General features: G+C 36.7%; 2 protein-coding genes across 4 annotated transcripts in view; one reads left to right on the top strand and one right to left on the bottom strand.

Moving 5' to 3' along the window:
- Positions 1-722: 722 nt before the first annotated feature.
- On the top strand, positions 723-12,983 carry rec114 (REC114 meiotic recombination protein). 2 transcript variants are annotated; one of them, XM_053500504.1, is made up of 7 exons: positions 723-893; positions 4,057-4,146; positions 5,067-5,150; positions 5,516-5,689; positions 9,834-9,905; positions 10,104-10,269; positions 12,893-12,983. In XM_053500504.1, the coding sequence occupies exons 1-6, from the start codon at positions 729-731 to the stop codon at positions 10,260-10,262; spliced, it is 744 nt and encodes a 247-aa protein (XP_053356479.1). In that variant the 5' UTR covers positions 723-728; the 3' UTR covers positions 10,263-10,269; positions 12,893-12,983. The 2 variants fall into 2 exon arrangements, with proteins under 2 accessions (XP_053356479.1, XP_053356478.1); XM_053500503.1 differs by lacking the exon at positions 12,893-12,983 and adding an exon at positions 10,465-10,788.
- The window catches only part of nptnb (neuroplastin b), a 48,474-nt gene continuing 47,761 nt past the window's right edge, over positions 12,790-13,502 (bottom strand). For both annotated transcript variants that reach the window (XM_053500501.1, XM_053500502.1), the window contains one exon: positions 12,790-13,009. The gene's annotated coding sequence lies outside the window, so the exon portion shown is untranslated. The remainder of the gene's footprint in view (positions 13,010-13,502) is intronic.

Below are 13,502 nucleotides of genomic sequence, written 5' to 3'. Positions count from 1 at the left end.
TCGCAGTCGAAGTAGGTGAGCAACAAGCCAGGCAGATTAGTTTAGTTATATGCATGATAATTAATCTTCATCTTCTATACTGCTAATCCTGTACAGGGTTGCGGAGGCCTGGAGCCTGGAGCTCTCCTAGGAGACTTAGGGACATGCACACACACACACACATTGCAAGGCCACAGTGCTAACCACAACAAACTTGGCATTTGGGGGTGGGATTGTAAGGATAGCATTGATGTATATCATATGTTAATGCTTCAAAGACTAACACTACAGCATGTAAAAAATATATATATAGGCCTATACTAAATTACACTATGATGGAGGGTTAATTTGTCTTTGTTTTTAGTACAGATAAGAATAAAACAGTATGAATAATAATAATAATAATAATAATAATAATAAAATATATAACAATATAATAATAATAATAATAATAATAATAATAATAATAATAATATATTGTTATAATTGTTGAAAACTTAAAAAATTACAACTAGCCAGAGATACAACAATAATAAAAAAAAAACCTCCCCTATATAATTAATATATATTTTGTATTTATGATTGTAATATTGTCCCTGGATGCACCTGCCATTAGACCGTTTGTTGTTTGTAGGTCACGTGTTAACCCGAATACTACCACACTAGAGAGTGTTTCTAAATAGTGCGCACCCAAAAGGTACACTCGTTCACACTACGCACTTTGTAGTACGCTAGTACTCGAGTTACCGATGATAACCGATGTTTTAAGCTTTTTCCTCCCCTCAGTCTTCTCGTTATTTCTTTTCAGAATAATGTCTGAAGTAAACACGTCAAACAAAACTCCCTGGAAGTTAAAGCGTTACGGGAGATTTTTACCAAAAGCCGCGAATGTCGGGGGGAACTCTTCATGGAAGGTAAAATTAATTTAACACATGAATTACGATAGAAGAAAAGCTAACATGCTAACGTCAGCTAACTAGCTGAAATTAATGCTGAGGTAATTAGCTATAGAGTTAACTGATAATAAACTTAACTTTCACAAGTTTTTAAGGTGATAAACTGTTATATAATAATAACAATAACAATAACAACAACAATATTTATAAGTTTAACTTTGCATGATAACTCCAGGACTTTTAAACCTTTTATTTAGATTAAACTTTATCAGTGTAGTTTAAATATATTTATCATTTATACAGTATAACGTAGTATATTTACTGTCCTAAGTACTAAAGTTTTATTAATTTGTTAATTTACACTCAAACTGTTTGTCATTGTTTTAAGTAGAGATAAGAATAAAAAAGTGTAAAGTGTTTATAATAATAATAATAATTATTATTATTATTAACAATGGTAAAACAACAATAATTATAATAATAAAGTGTTGTGGTAGTTGTCCTTTTCTTTATTTTCTTTATTATTAACACTGCAACAACAATATAAATAATAATAATAACAATATTTTTTACAATAATAAACAATAATGAAATCATCATAATTATTATTATTAAAACAACAACAGTAAAATCATTATTAATATTAATATTCCTATTTCCATTTAAAGCTGAGGTTTAATACATTTTTATTTCATTGTTAAAGCTACTTCTGCATAATGGTGACTGGCACAGTTCGACTCAATTAGGGCTGGAGCAATAAAGGACCGAGTCCACCTGATTTAAAAGAATGAAATCGTGGAACCCCTTGGAGGCCACAGAATACACTTTGAGAAACACAAAACTAGTAAACAAGAAAACCCGCTGTGCCAGCTTTAGAGAGGGTTTTTTTTTGGAAAATGAAAACACAGACTGGATATCCAGCCTGCTAGGCAACACTGACAACCTTCATGAACCCTCTCTGAGCTCAGACGAGGAAAAATTGTTCAATATGGCATTTTACTAGTGTTTAGGGGTGTTCGTTTTTTCTCTACTTTTTCTTCTTTTAATCCGAGTCTTAAGAAGTTAAGTTAATGACTGAAATGTGGACTGTGGATATGAATTACTTTAACATCTAGTGCTTAGAGCAGAAGATGGCTAAAGAGTCCTGCCCTGCTAACCAGCCAGTACAGACCCACTTAACACCCACGTATCCATGTAATGACTGATGATAAGACGACCTGTATGGGCGAAATCACACTTAATTTAAATCCAAATTGAGTGATGTTATATGATATGTATCATGACTATAGGATAGCAAAATCTGTGTGTCCAATACACTCCTAAAATCTCAAAATGCACCACAGAAGAGTGGCGTCAAAACGATATCTGCTCTGTTCACCAAGCCTGGAGACTCACATTAGAGCATCTTTAGTCACTGGCTAAAAAAAAAAAAAAAACTGGAATGAAGAGTTGTTTGGCTAGTGCTTAACTTTATCTTAAGTGGACGTGATAATTCATTTTAAATAGAGATCATAATTAAATTTAACTAAACAGGTTGACCTAAAGAAATTATTTTAAGTAAATTAATTCCAATTAATTATTAAAGCCAGTAAGTGGAATGACTGCTTATAAACCTTAAATAATGCTGTTATTCTATTTCGTACTTTTTACTACAAGCGCAGACGTATTGAAGTGGCGTCAGTAGGTGCATCATATACAGTACATAGACACTAGTATTTCTGTGTCATGCGACCACCCCAGTCCGGCACTCTGACCCAGCCCGGCCCGATCGGACTGAATTTTTAGTCATAATATGAGAGGTGGGGTAAACCTTAGATAATTTGTATTATCTGTTTAAATATTAACCATGCCACTTAACACTTAACCCGATCGTTTCTCTCTTGTCGAAAGAATTATATTCTTTCTGCACATGTTTGCAATGTGGCCTCACACCTCCATGGTTGACGGTTCGATTTCCACCTCGGGTCTGTGTGTAGTTTGCATGTTCTCCTCAATATAATAGACTCCCTGCGACCTTGAACAGGATAAGCGGTATAAAAGATGATGAATAAATGAATGTTTGCCCCACCTTGTATAGAAGATGATGAATAAATGAATGTTTGCCCCACCTTGTATAGAAAATGATGAATAAATGAATGTTTGCCCCACCTTGTATAGAAGATAATGAATAAATGAATGTTTGCCCCACGTAGGGGTAACATTAAATGACTCGAGTTTCTGGAAAAAAGAAAATTTTGCTTCCATTACTAATCTGTAAATTCCATGAAATAAAACTTATCTCACTTGTGCTTTTTTACTATACCACATCATACTTAGTAAATGATCTAATCAATCAGAGAGGAGACTGCACCAATCGTATCACAAAAGGCGGGATTTAACAGAAAAGATGGGAAATCTAACCTAAGCTTAAATCCGAAAGAAATACTACTTCTTCTTTTTCTGTTAAATTTACTGAGGATTAAACACTTAAGACTTAATACATGTCAAGATACTTTTATTCTGATTAAATGCTTTAGGCACAAAAACTCCCTTCTCATAAGAAAATTGACCATCTAAATGTAGCTTTACAATCACAAATAGGAGCTCTCCTAAAACTTTCTAAATAGGAATTATGAATTGGAGAACTGTTAAAATGGTCTTTTCTACTTGGAAGTCAGAAAGTTCATAGTTTACATTTGGTCATGACCGCAGCAATGACCCAGGGGTTATAGACCACCCATAATGCACTTTAACACTAGGGATTATGGAGCACTGCACATGCAGTATTTTACACCTAAAGAATAAAAAAAAATGAAGTGTGATTCACAAGATGGCAGATTTGTATTTTTTTTCTTTTCATTCAATTCTGAAGTTTGAATTTTTAAGCACAGAAATGAGCTCTGCCCCTGGCCAAAGCAAAGCTGCTCAGTTTACCAAGTTTAAAACATATCTAGCAGGAAGGGGAAAGCTTGTCAGTGTTTTTAGTGCAACTTAAAGGTCAAGACTTCATAATTGGAAACACAGAGCGTTAAAAGGCAGCATGAGGAGAAATTGTCTGAAAATCTGCATGTTTTAAATATTTATAAGTTACTCAAGCCACTAAATACAGAGAGGGTTAACACCATAAATCATGTACTTTTTTTATAACAAGGTTCTTTTCTCTCTCCCTCTCCCCTTTTTTTTTTTTTTTTTTGCATTAAAGGTGTTCGAGTCCAGTGAAAGCAAAGGCACGTTGGAGATGACGGTCCTGGAATCCGGTCATCTGCTCATCTCACAGGGTCAGGAGCTGTTGGTAAGCTTTACGTATTTAGTGCATGGAAAAACAGGCCACATGCTCCCCACCACCGGATTTTCTTTTATCCGTCATGTGAAAGGCAGATACAGTCGAGAACACTGTAACTGCTTAGTGCGGTGTTTCTCTACGCGCACGAGTGCATCTGAGCTCTCGTGATATCTCGCAACAATTAAGCTGAAATCACGCCCAGCAAAGCACTACAGCAGAGACACACAAAGGAAGAATGGCGCTCCTTCACGAGACGTAGTGTGCGTCCAGGATAAAACATTGTGTCCTTTGATAGCAGAGAGAACGCACACTGATTTATTGCACCCATAATCTTAATGTATGGCTGGGAGCAGAAGGGGTTAATATCTTTCTGCCTATGTGATAGTTTTTTCTTGGTATGATAAATTTTTTTTAGTGCATGGAGAAAGAAATTATCAAGTGGGTCATCGGGATTAGAGTAAAAAAAAAAAAAGGTGGGTATCTGTGTCTAAAAAAAAAAAGAATGAATAGAAAAAAAATATTGATTTGTAGTGATAAGTGGACCCAAGCCAAAAATAAATGCTCCCTCCCCTGCCTATATCAGAGCCAGTGATATATTCTTACCATCATTCTTCTAGCGAAGGGGAAATTCCAGTTTCTGGCAAGTCAAGATAGAGATCGAGGATTTTATGGAAATAGACCCCCCTGCAGGAATGTTAAGGGAATTTCTGCTTCGTTATTTTAGCCTCAAGGCTTTCCCGAATAAACGTTTATTGATAATTCTGGCATGGCGTTTGCATAAGCATGTCACACATCCAAGACAAATTGTAAGAATTTCAGAAACTCTTCTTTTTATATATATATATATATATATATATATATATATTTGACGTGATGAAACACTGAACAATATTGTTAAGGCTTTTTTATGTTCTCTTGTGTTTGTGCAGGAAGGCTTCTCTCTCCTGAACGCTCAGAGCTTTCTAAAAATCCAGCAGAAATCAGACAGCCTGCTGTTCTACTTCACACTGAAGGTGAGACATTGAAAAATACACACTGTGAATTCAATGGCGAGCATGTTTGGTGTTTTCTAATTTTTTTTAGGTGTAAAACAGTACAAATAAAACAACAACAAGGCAGATAGATGATAGATAGATAGATATCTTCCCAGGAGCAGAACTTCCCTCGATCCCTCGATTCTAGTAGTGACGGATCATCATATGCAAATGTACAGTGTTTTTGTACATTGTTGTGTCTTCTTAATTAAGCTAATCATCTCCTCAATAACTGGAGGACTAAAGCTAGAAATGATTACAATATGAATACTAATGAGAACGTGCTGGAATCATAAATAGACAGGTATAGAATGTATAGTGTGAGCATGTGTGTCGTTTCGCAGGAAGAGAGTCGTATGATACGGGTGCAGTTTGAGGGCAGCAGCAGGACTGAAGCTGTAGATTTATGCAGGAAGGCGGTCGAGAGATTGAAGGAATATCTGCCTGTAGGCACCCAGGAGCAGCCCGGCACTTCATCTTCCACTCACACCACTGGAATGTCTAACCAGCAACAGCAGGTACGCCACATGAAAGACCAAAAGCAACAGTGTGTGTGTGTGTGTGTGTGTGAACAAATACATACACTATATCACCAAATGTTTGTGGACATGTTGGATAATCCATAATCCCATAATGGGATTACATCAAACTGCTGCACACAATTACATAGAATGATAGATATTTCTTTTTACTGGAACTAAAACTCTTTCCAGCATGACAATGTCCTTGTGCACAACCTAAGCTTCATGAAGCAAGACTGAAGATAAAGAATTCACATGTCCTGTGCAGAGCTCTCTGACCTCAACCCGGCTAAAAACATTTCGGATGACCTCGAAGTCAGAGTCCACCCCAGACCTCCTCATATAACATAATGAATGAGCACAAAAAATCCCCACAGCCATGCCCCAAAATCTTATTGAAAAAAGTGGAGATTATAAATCTGGTACATAATAGAATATGGTATCTTTTATGCAAAATTTACTTGTATGCCGTTTTTAGACTTTCAGCCTTCATGAAATTTTGTCCTGTTTACATTCATACATGTTTTTTTCCCTATTGTGACCTCATATACTGTACCAGACCCTCCTCTGTCTCAATGCTTGGCTCTGCCCAGCTCTGCTGTTTCCTTGGTGACATTTTTAAGAGCTACATTTACATTAAGTAAAGCTAGGCTGGTGTGTAGCAGCTAACTGCTAGCTGATAACCTACTTCTTAAGAAAGGCTAGGTTAGCCATTTTATATTCATAAATATTGAGGATGTCATTGTAAATTAATGATCTTAACCATATCCCTTATTAAGTTTGATAACACTTAATAGTGGCACAGTGGTTAGCACTGTAGCCGCATACCTCCACGGTCGAGGGTTTGATTCTCGCCTCGGACTGTGTGAGTGGAGTTTGCATGTTCTCTCCGTGCTTAGTGGGTTTTCTCAGGGCACTCTGTTTTCCTCCCACAGTTTAAATACATGCAGATTAGTCTAATTGGCTTTTTCAAATTGCCCATAATTTGTGTGTTTGTGCTCTATAATGGATTGGCACCCTGTTCAGGGTGTACCTGTCCTTGTGCCCAAATTTTTACTGGGATAGGCTCCAGGCCCTCCGCGACCTTGTATAGAAGAACAGTATGGAAGATAAATAAATGAAGAATGCTTGATAAAGCCCTGAGCATGGACGTCTCTGGTCCCTAGGTTTTGATTGGCTAGGGAAATGGACTTCTTCAAAGGCACCTTAAAAGGAAAGTCACGCATGCCAGAGTGCATAATCTGAGCTGCAGTTCAGTAGGAAAATTAAGAGATGCATTTTAAAGATTTTTTAGACTTATATTAATTTTTTAAAAAGGTGTTTAATATGTGACCTTCAAAAGAAGCACCTATGGATGTCCTCTATAGATAATTTACCTGACCAATGCACCACCTGACCACAATTTATTTGTTTGTTTTATTTGAGTTCAGGACTACACTGACCTGATGGTTTGAACTGAACAAATTACTGTCTCGGCTGAAATAAGAATATTCAAACAAGTAAAAATATCCAGTGTGCATAGCAACAACAAATAGGCTACAGTCATTAGACTTAGAGTATGCATCTCAATGGTAGAATTGTCCTTTTTTTTTTTATTACCCAGATTTGTTTCTTAAGGTAATTTGATTCGTCATCGTTTTAACCTCGTGTATGCACCTGAAATGCAAGTGCAGCAGAACATAAATTAAATAAATTTTTGTCCACTTGTAGTGAGACAGACCATGTTGCCACTAACCAAATATTTAGACTTGTGTCCAGAATATGAAATTTACAGTGAAGAAAAACAAATAACAATGACCCGTGTATAAACTAAATGAATAACGAGAGTGAGTCATCTCAGTCAGACCTCTCCAGTGACGCAGAACGCAAAGAGTGCATTCATCACATCTCCTGCATGCGTCCATCAAGTTGTTATTCTCCAGAAAAACCGAAGCATTGCCAGCACAAATTAACCAGCTGTTAACATCGCTGGTTGCTTTTTTAACTTTGGGAAGACACAGTGCTCTTGGCACCCTAACGTGATGACGGATTTATGTTTAATAGCAGTTATTTTTTGCCCGGGATTTGGCTTCTGCTGTACAGCTGTGGCAGGAGATCAGTAATTTACAAAAAGAAGTTAGTGGATTGTGATCGCAATCATAAGCTAAAAAAAAATCATGATTATATCCTTTATCAAGCACTGTGCAAATTTGATTTGTAATTACGCTCATTAGATGATTGTTAGTCAAAATAGAACAATGTTTTTAGGAATGAGGAGAAATACAAGGATGTTGTTCCAGAAATAAATGTTTAAAGGTAAAAGCAGTTATGCTTTTCTACTTTTGAATGTTCCCCTTGTAACAGCCACTCTGAACTCACAGCAAGTTAGCCGTTTAAAGTAATATTTCTGAAATGTTTTGGTTTTGTAACAATGTATGGTTAATGCTAATTAATTAATTAATCTTAACCATGACCTGTGCTTATAGCTTAAACACCCTAAAACTCAATCCCTAAAAACACACGCATCTGTGCCAGCAATACAGCATTGGTCAATGTCTATTTCTTAAGAAAACAGCTGATTATACAGAAGTCCTGCTGGTGTGTCTCGATTGCGGAGGAAGTCAAACTGCATTTGGGTTTTTGGATATGTCAGGTGGAACAAAAGTTATCATTATTTTTTCACACATAAAGTTGACTGCAACAAGGAATGTGGAAATGATGTCGCTATAACGGTGATCTCACCAAATGCTTGTATTGAAAAAACAACCATGTCTTTGCCTGTGTGACCGATTTTTTAAATCTTTTTCTCAGTGATGTTTCTATAGTCGGCGAAAATAAAATAAAATTTACTTCATCATATTGCCTAGGTTGTGCTGAAAAAAAAATATGTTAAAACTTTTTATTATATATATATATATATATATATATATATATATAATTGTTTTAATAGAGAGAGAGCTGACTGGCCAAGCCCTCTCACAGGGGGAGGGATGAGAGGTACTTGGTGCTTCTACATTAATCATGGTTATACAGCCAATTAGGGGCGTCTGTGAGCTCACCTAAGAGGAAGAAGCAGATAGCGCTGTCCTCCAAGTGTATTACGCCGCCCCTAACGGTGCGTGAGCGAGCAGTTCGAAAAGATGCGGTCGGTGACGTCTCGTGGGTCGGGAGGAAACACGTAATAGTCTGCGGCCACTTCCGACTGAGTGGTAGTAGAAGCTTAATGTGGGAGCCCCCTAGTGACGGGGAGGAATTGGACACAACTAAATTAGGAAGAAAATCTGGAAATAATAAAAATTATTACCATAAATGCGACTTTTTTACTAAAATTATATGTAAAACCGTATGAGTTGGCACTCGAGCTGTCACTCAGAGAGATGAAGTTGTCAGTTCCAGTGCTACCTGATGGGTGTAGAGAGAGTGTGAAGAGCTTTGTGTTGATGGGATTGAACCAGAGAACAAGCCGTTGGCTCAGAAGACCATTGACTGGGTTGCAATTCACACCAGCTGTCTGTATGCAGAGACCAAGATCTAATAATAACCAACCCACTTGAACCTCATTACTGCCATCAACTGGAGTCTCTTCTTTACAGCACCATGTTTCAATTAAATTGAATACAATGGTACTTACCTCCCCCTTAGTGCCATTGGGATTTCACTGTGAAGGTTTAGTTAGAACAGGATTTGCTGCAGGTCAAGCATATCAGTTAAAAACAGTTTCATCACTTTAATCTTTTTTCTTTCTTTTTTTTATTTTTTTAAATCTCATAGTCTATTTAATCATGCCGGCTATACCCGTTCAGGGTTCAGGCTTAACTCTTCTACAAAGGGAGACTTGATCCATGTAGCTTTGCTTTCACTAGATGGTGCTCAAGGAACATTCTCTTTATCCTGACTAGACTGACAGCCCTCGCAGCTTCTATTACAACACTCCTTTGACTGACTGGATGGTGAAATCTTCTGCAAGTCTGTGACACATCCTGAGCTTCTCATTCAAAAACACACACTCATAATACAGTGACAGGGGAACAAGACCCAGAACCAAGTAGTTTGGAAGAGATGAGCGCTTTCAATTAGTAATGACCTTATCGATTGGCCGTGGAAGCTCTCGAGCGTGAGGCCTGAGAGTGTAATGATCCGATCTTTCCCTGTGTCTGTTAAGGCTCCTGGAGCGGCACCGCAGGTGATCCATGACGTTATCCAGGAAACTCTGTCCATCAAGCAGCTTTCTCAGGTACCACCGAAGCCTTGAAATTTGATCCATAGATTGATACGGTAGAAAAGATACCGCAGTGCATGTTTTATCAAGGAACAGGACAGTATCGGAAAAGAATGTCAGCTCCACTCAGTGTCACAGGAGATAAGTGTTACAAAATCATTTTTATTTTTATACACAGTCACAGGGGTGTTTTTATTTTTTTTTTTGTCTTAGTATTTTCTGGGCATGAGTGGACTGTCCCTGCCTTTGGCATATCATCATTGCGCTGTCCCTACTGGTGATATGGATGGTCTGTTGCGCCTGTGTTTGCTCGACTCTGGCTTCCCTGGCTTTGTAGAAGATGTGGAGAAGAAGCTCAAAGCCTTGATTTAAGAATAAGGTAGAACTGACAATAGGAGTTGTTGACAGCATCCACTTCCATTATTGAACATGGTGTATAATATGGTGTTAACCAAAAGGTTAAAAAAAGTGTCTACCCCGAATGGCAATATATAATGGTTTAATTTTATCTTATTTCATTGACCTGATGGTCTGTTTCATGACCCAAATTGCTGTTCTTCATTTTTACCTATAGAGAGTGATGCAGCAACGCTTCATTGGCCCGTCCAGCTTTCTCGCCTCTTCATCTGTACATTCTGCTCAAATAAATCAGGTTCCCATGGTTCAGCTTTAATCTTAATATCATCTCAGTGTCATCGCCATGTCTTAGATCGCTAACTAACCAAGCCGAGTCGCCTTTACTAATAGAATGGCTGCATTGCATTTTGGGACTAACATTTTGAAACCAGTATTAGGAATTATGTTGTACACTTTAATCTATCAGGCGATTAAATCAATCATTTGTTGGTCGGTTTAATTTATCGAGTCCTTGTTTCAGTTTTTGTTTAAGAAACAATTTACATAACCCCGACTTTAAATATTTGGGTAAACTTTTAAATGTTAAACAATTTATATTTCATTAAACAGTTAAATTACTGAAAAAAATATGCTATAGTATTTGCAAAAAATACAAACCGTTAACACCTTTTGCAAATACTCCCGTTTTGTTAAATTATCACTTCTTCTTTTTGAGTTTATCGGCGGTTGGTGTAATACCACCACATAGTGGACTGTAGAAGATTTACTGTAAAAAAAGATCATCACTTTGTATGAGGCAGGGCATTTAAACAATCAACAACACACACAAGCTACACAACATTTAAATTTTTTGTAAATACTTTTAGTAGTTTTTAATTATTGAAAAGCTGAAGAGAGATTAAGAAATTTAGCTGCTTGAGACAAATCACACTAAACAGCAAACCCTGATCATTCTCCACTTATATTTGTGATATAGGATGTGCCCATGAGTTCGTTCACATGGAATTTAATTGCACACTCAACAAAAATGTATAGCACAATCTGCTGAATTTTGGAATGAACTAAAATTTTTATGTGAAGTGCACTAAATGAAGATGTGAGATCGCATTTATTAATATGCACACTCATAAGTGCATGCTAATAAATCTACAGCGCTATCTGTTGAATTTTCAGATGAACTTATGAATTTTTTAAGTTACATTTCGTTTATTATATAAGCGCGCTCTCCATTTAAATTTTAAAGTTGCATATCCTCTCTTCCCGTGGGCCGACTGCGATAAAACAAAGCCTATATGTCACCTCAAGCTCGGCCAAATACACCTGTGAAAACCTCATTCGTTAGTAGTTTTTACGTGACGCGTGCACCACGACAGAAAAAAAAAAATCCAAAAACCATCTTGGTGTGATCTATTACTCATCTTGCGTCCACCCAAATTATTTTTCTTTTGTACAGACACGCCTGTATAGGCAGATTTTTTTTTATGTTTTAGTTTACTAATTACTATCCTCGCTGAGCTTATCACACATTCAAACTCAAAAATGTTTAATGCTTTTTCAGTGGACTTTTCTTTTAAGCTAATTATTTATGTCAATCAAACAATCAAACCAACACATCCGTTCGTATTTTTTTGAGCCTTTATTTTAAAAAGAACAGTTGGTCTCACATATTATTGTAATGGCTTTAGCTCCAGCAGGTGCCATCTTAACTTATTGGTCCAGTTGCACTGCAACACACTGATACATCGTTTGTTTGTTTTTTTGTTTGTTTTTTTGTGGAGAGAAGTAGTCATGCAACTCCAGCAGTGCGTTTATGCTGTTCCTGCATCCTGATGATCCCACAACATTAAAGCTCAGTCTCTGAAATTCATCAAAACGAACGCGGTCCAGTGTACAGTTGCCATTAATTCTATTTGAATACATATTGCATAGGATAATAGCCATGCTATACAAGATTCATATCTGACTAAAAAGAAACAAGGTCGGAGGACATAGAGGATTAAAAAACTTTTTCACTTTTTACAGATATGCTATTATAATATTTGAACACTTACAGCTCAACCTGTACAAGACATCTAGGTAATTCTAGAAAATAAATAACCTTTATTCATCTTTTAAAATTCTTTAATACATAGACAGTTCTCCGTGATTAAATACTGCTCTGCCAGTCACAGCTAGGCTCTTGCAGTCCAGCTTTACATAGAACACCTTTGTTTAATTTAATGAGCTGATGATAAACTGTACAAAGAACTCAATGAGTGGATCTGACCTTTTTTTTTTAAATCTCATTTTGAAATCCCTAAAAAACAACAACAAAAAAAGAAAAAGAAAAAAAACACACACGCGCGCACACAGACATCTTGGGTAATCCTCAGACGCAACACCACACAAAAGGCTAACGATAGAAAAAAATGACGTGTTGTTAAGATATGTTACTGCATGCATTCGAGACGATATGCAAGTATGCAAAAGGATCACCTTAAAAGGATGGCATGATAAAAGGAAAAAAAAATAAAAAACAGCACAGAAGAGTAAAAATAATGTGCACACCTTTTAAATGAACTAGATCAATTGTGCCCATATACTCACATACCATAAGACTGGATAAGGCATGCTTTAAGACAGTCCTTATTGTTCTTTTCTGCCAGTGATATGCTGTTGCTGTTTCGTTGGCCGACTGAGGCAGGATATGCTTTATTAGAAATAGCCAGGAGCTTCTGCTCTCCTTGGATACCTTCATACGGTCAAGATGTGCAGCCAGGATTCTGTAGAACAGCAAGCGAAGGAAATGTTTAACATGAGAACAGTGTACAGTGCTTTTTTTTTTTTGCTGATATCAAGCACATTAAAGTTTTGAAACAGTTAGTGATGTCGTGCTGCACGTGTGCTTCTGTTTTTGCTAACGCGCTATAAAACACATTTACCCAACACATTTTAATGCTGCATTTTTGCTGACTGTTGATCCAGTGCACTTTAGAGCAATGTATGTAATACACCAAGAAAGTAATAGTACTTATAGAAAAATAATGCTGGAGCCGTGTAATGCAGCAGCACATGGTTTGTTTAACGAGTTGTTTTGCTTATATCACAATGCAAGATTATAATCTCTCAATAATTGATGAACAATTTTCATAGTTTAAAGAGTTAATGTTGTGAACCATCTGTGGGACAGTTTATGTCCTGTTATTTCTTACGTACAGCAATAAAGGTCACCAGCCTCCCTTTTTCTCTTTCTTTCTCTCTGTCTTTTTTTAAAAA

Source organism: Clarias gariepinus, chromosome 7, assembly GCF_024256425.1.
Source record: "Clarias gariepinus isolate MV-2021 ecotype Netherlands chromosome 7, CGAR_prim_01v2, whole genome shotgun sequence".
NCBI lineage: Eukaryota > Metazoa > Chordata > Actinopteri > Siluriformes > Clariidae > Clarias > Clarias gariepinus.
Note: the sequence above shows the minus strand (reverse complement) of the source record. Positions and strands in the feature narration are given on the sequence as shown.

Coding starts and splice junctions, on each gene's coding strand:
- rec114 (XM_053500504.1), top strand. CDS start 729: ATGATAACCGATGTTTTAAGCTTTTTCCTCCCCTCAGTCTTCTCGTTA. Junction 4,147..5,066: donor CACAGGGTCAGGAGCTGTTG/GTAAGCTTTACG, acceptor GTGTTTGTGCAG/GAAGGCTTCTCTCTCCTGAA. Junction 5,151..5,515: donor TGTTCTACTTCACACTGAAG/GTGAGACATTGA, acceptor GTCGTTTCGCAG/GAAGAGAGTCGTATGATACG.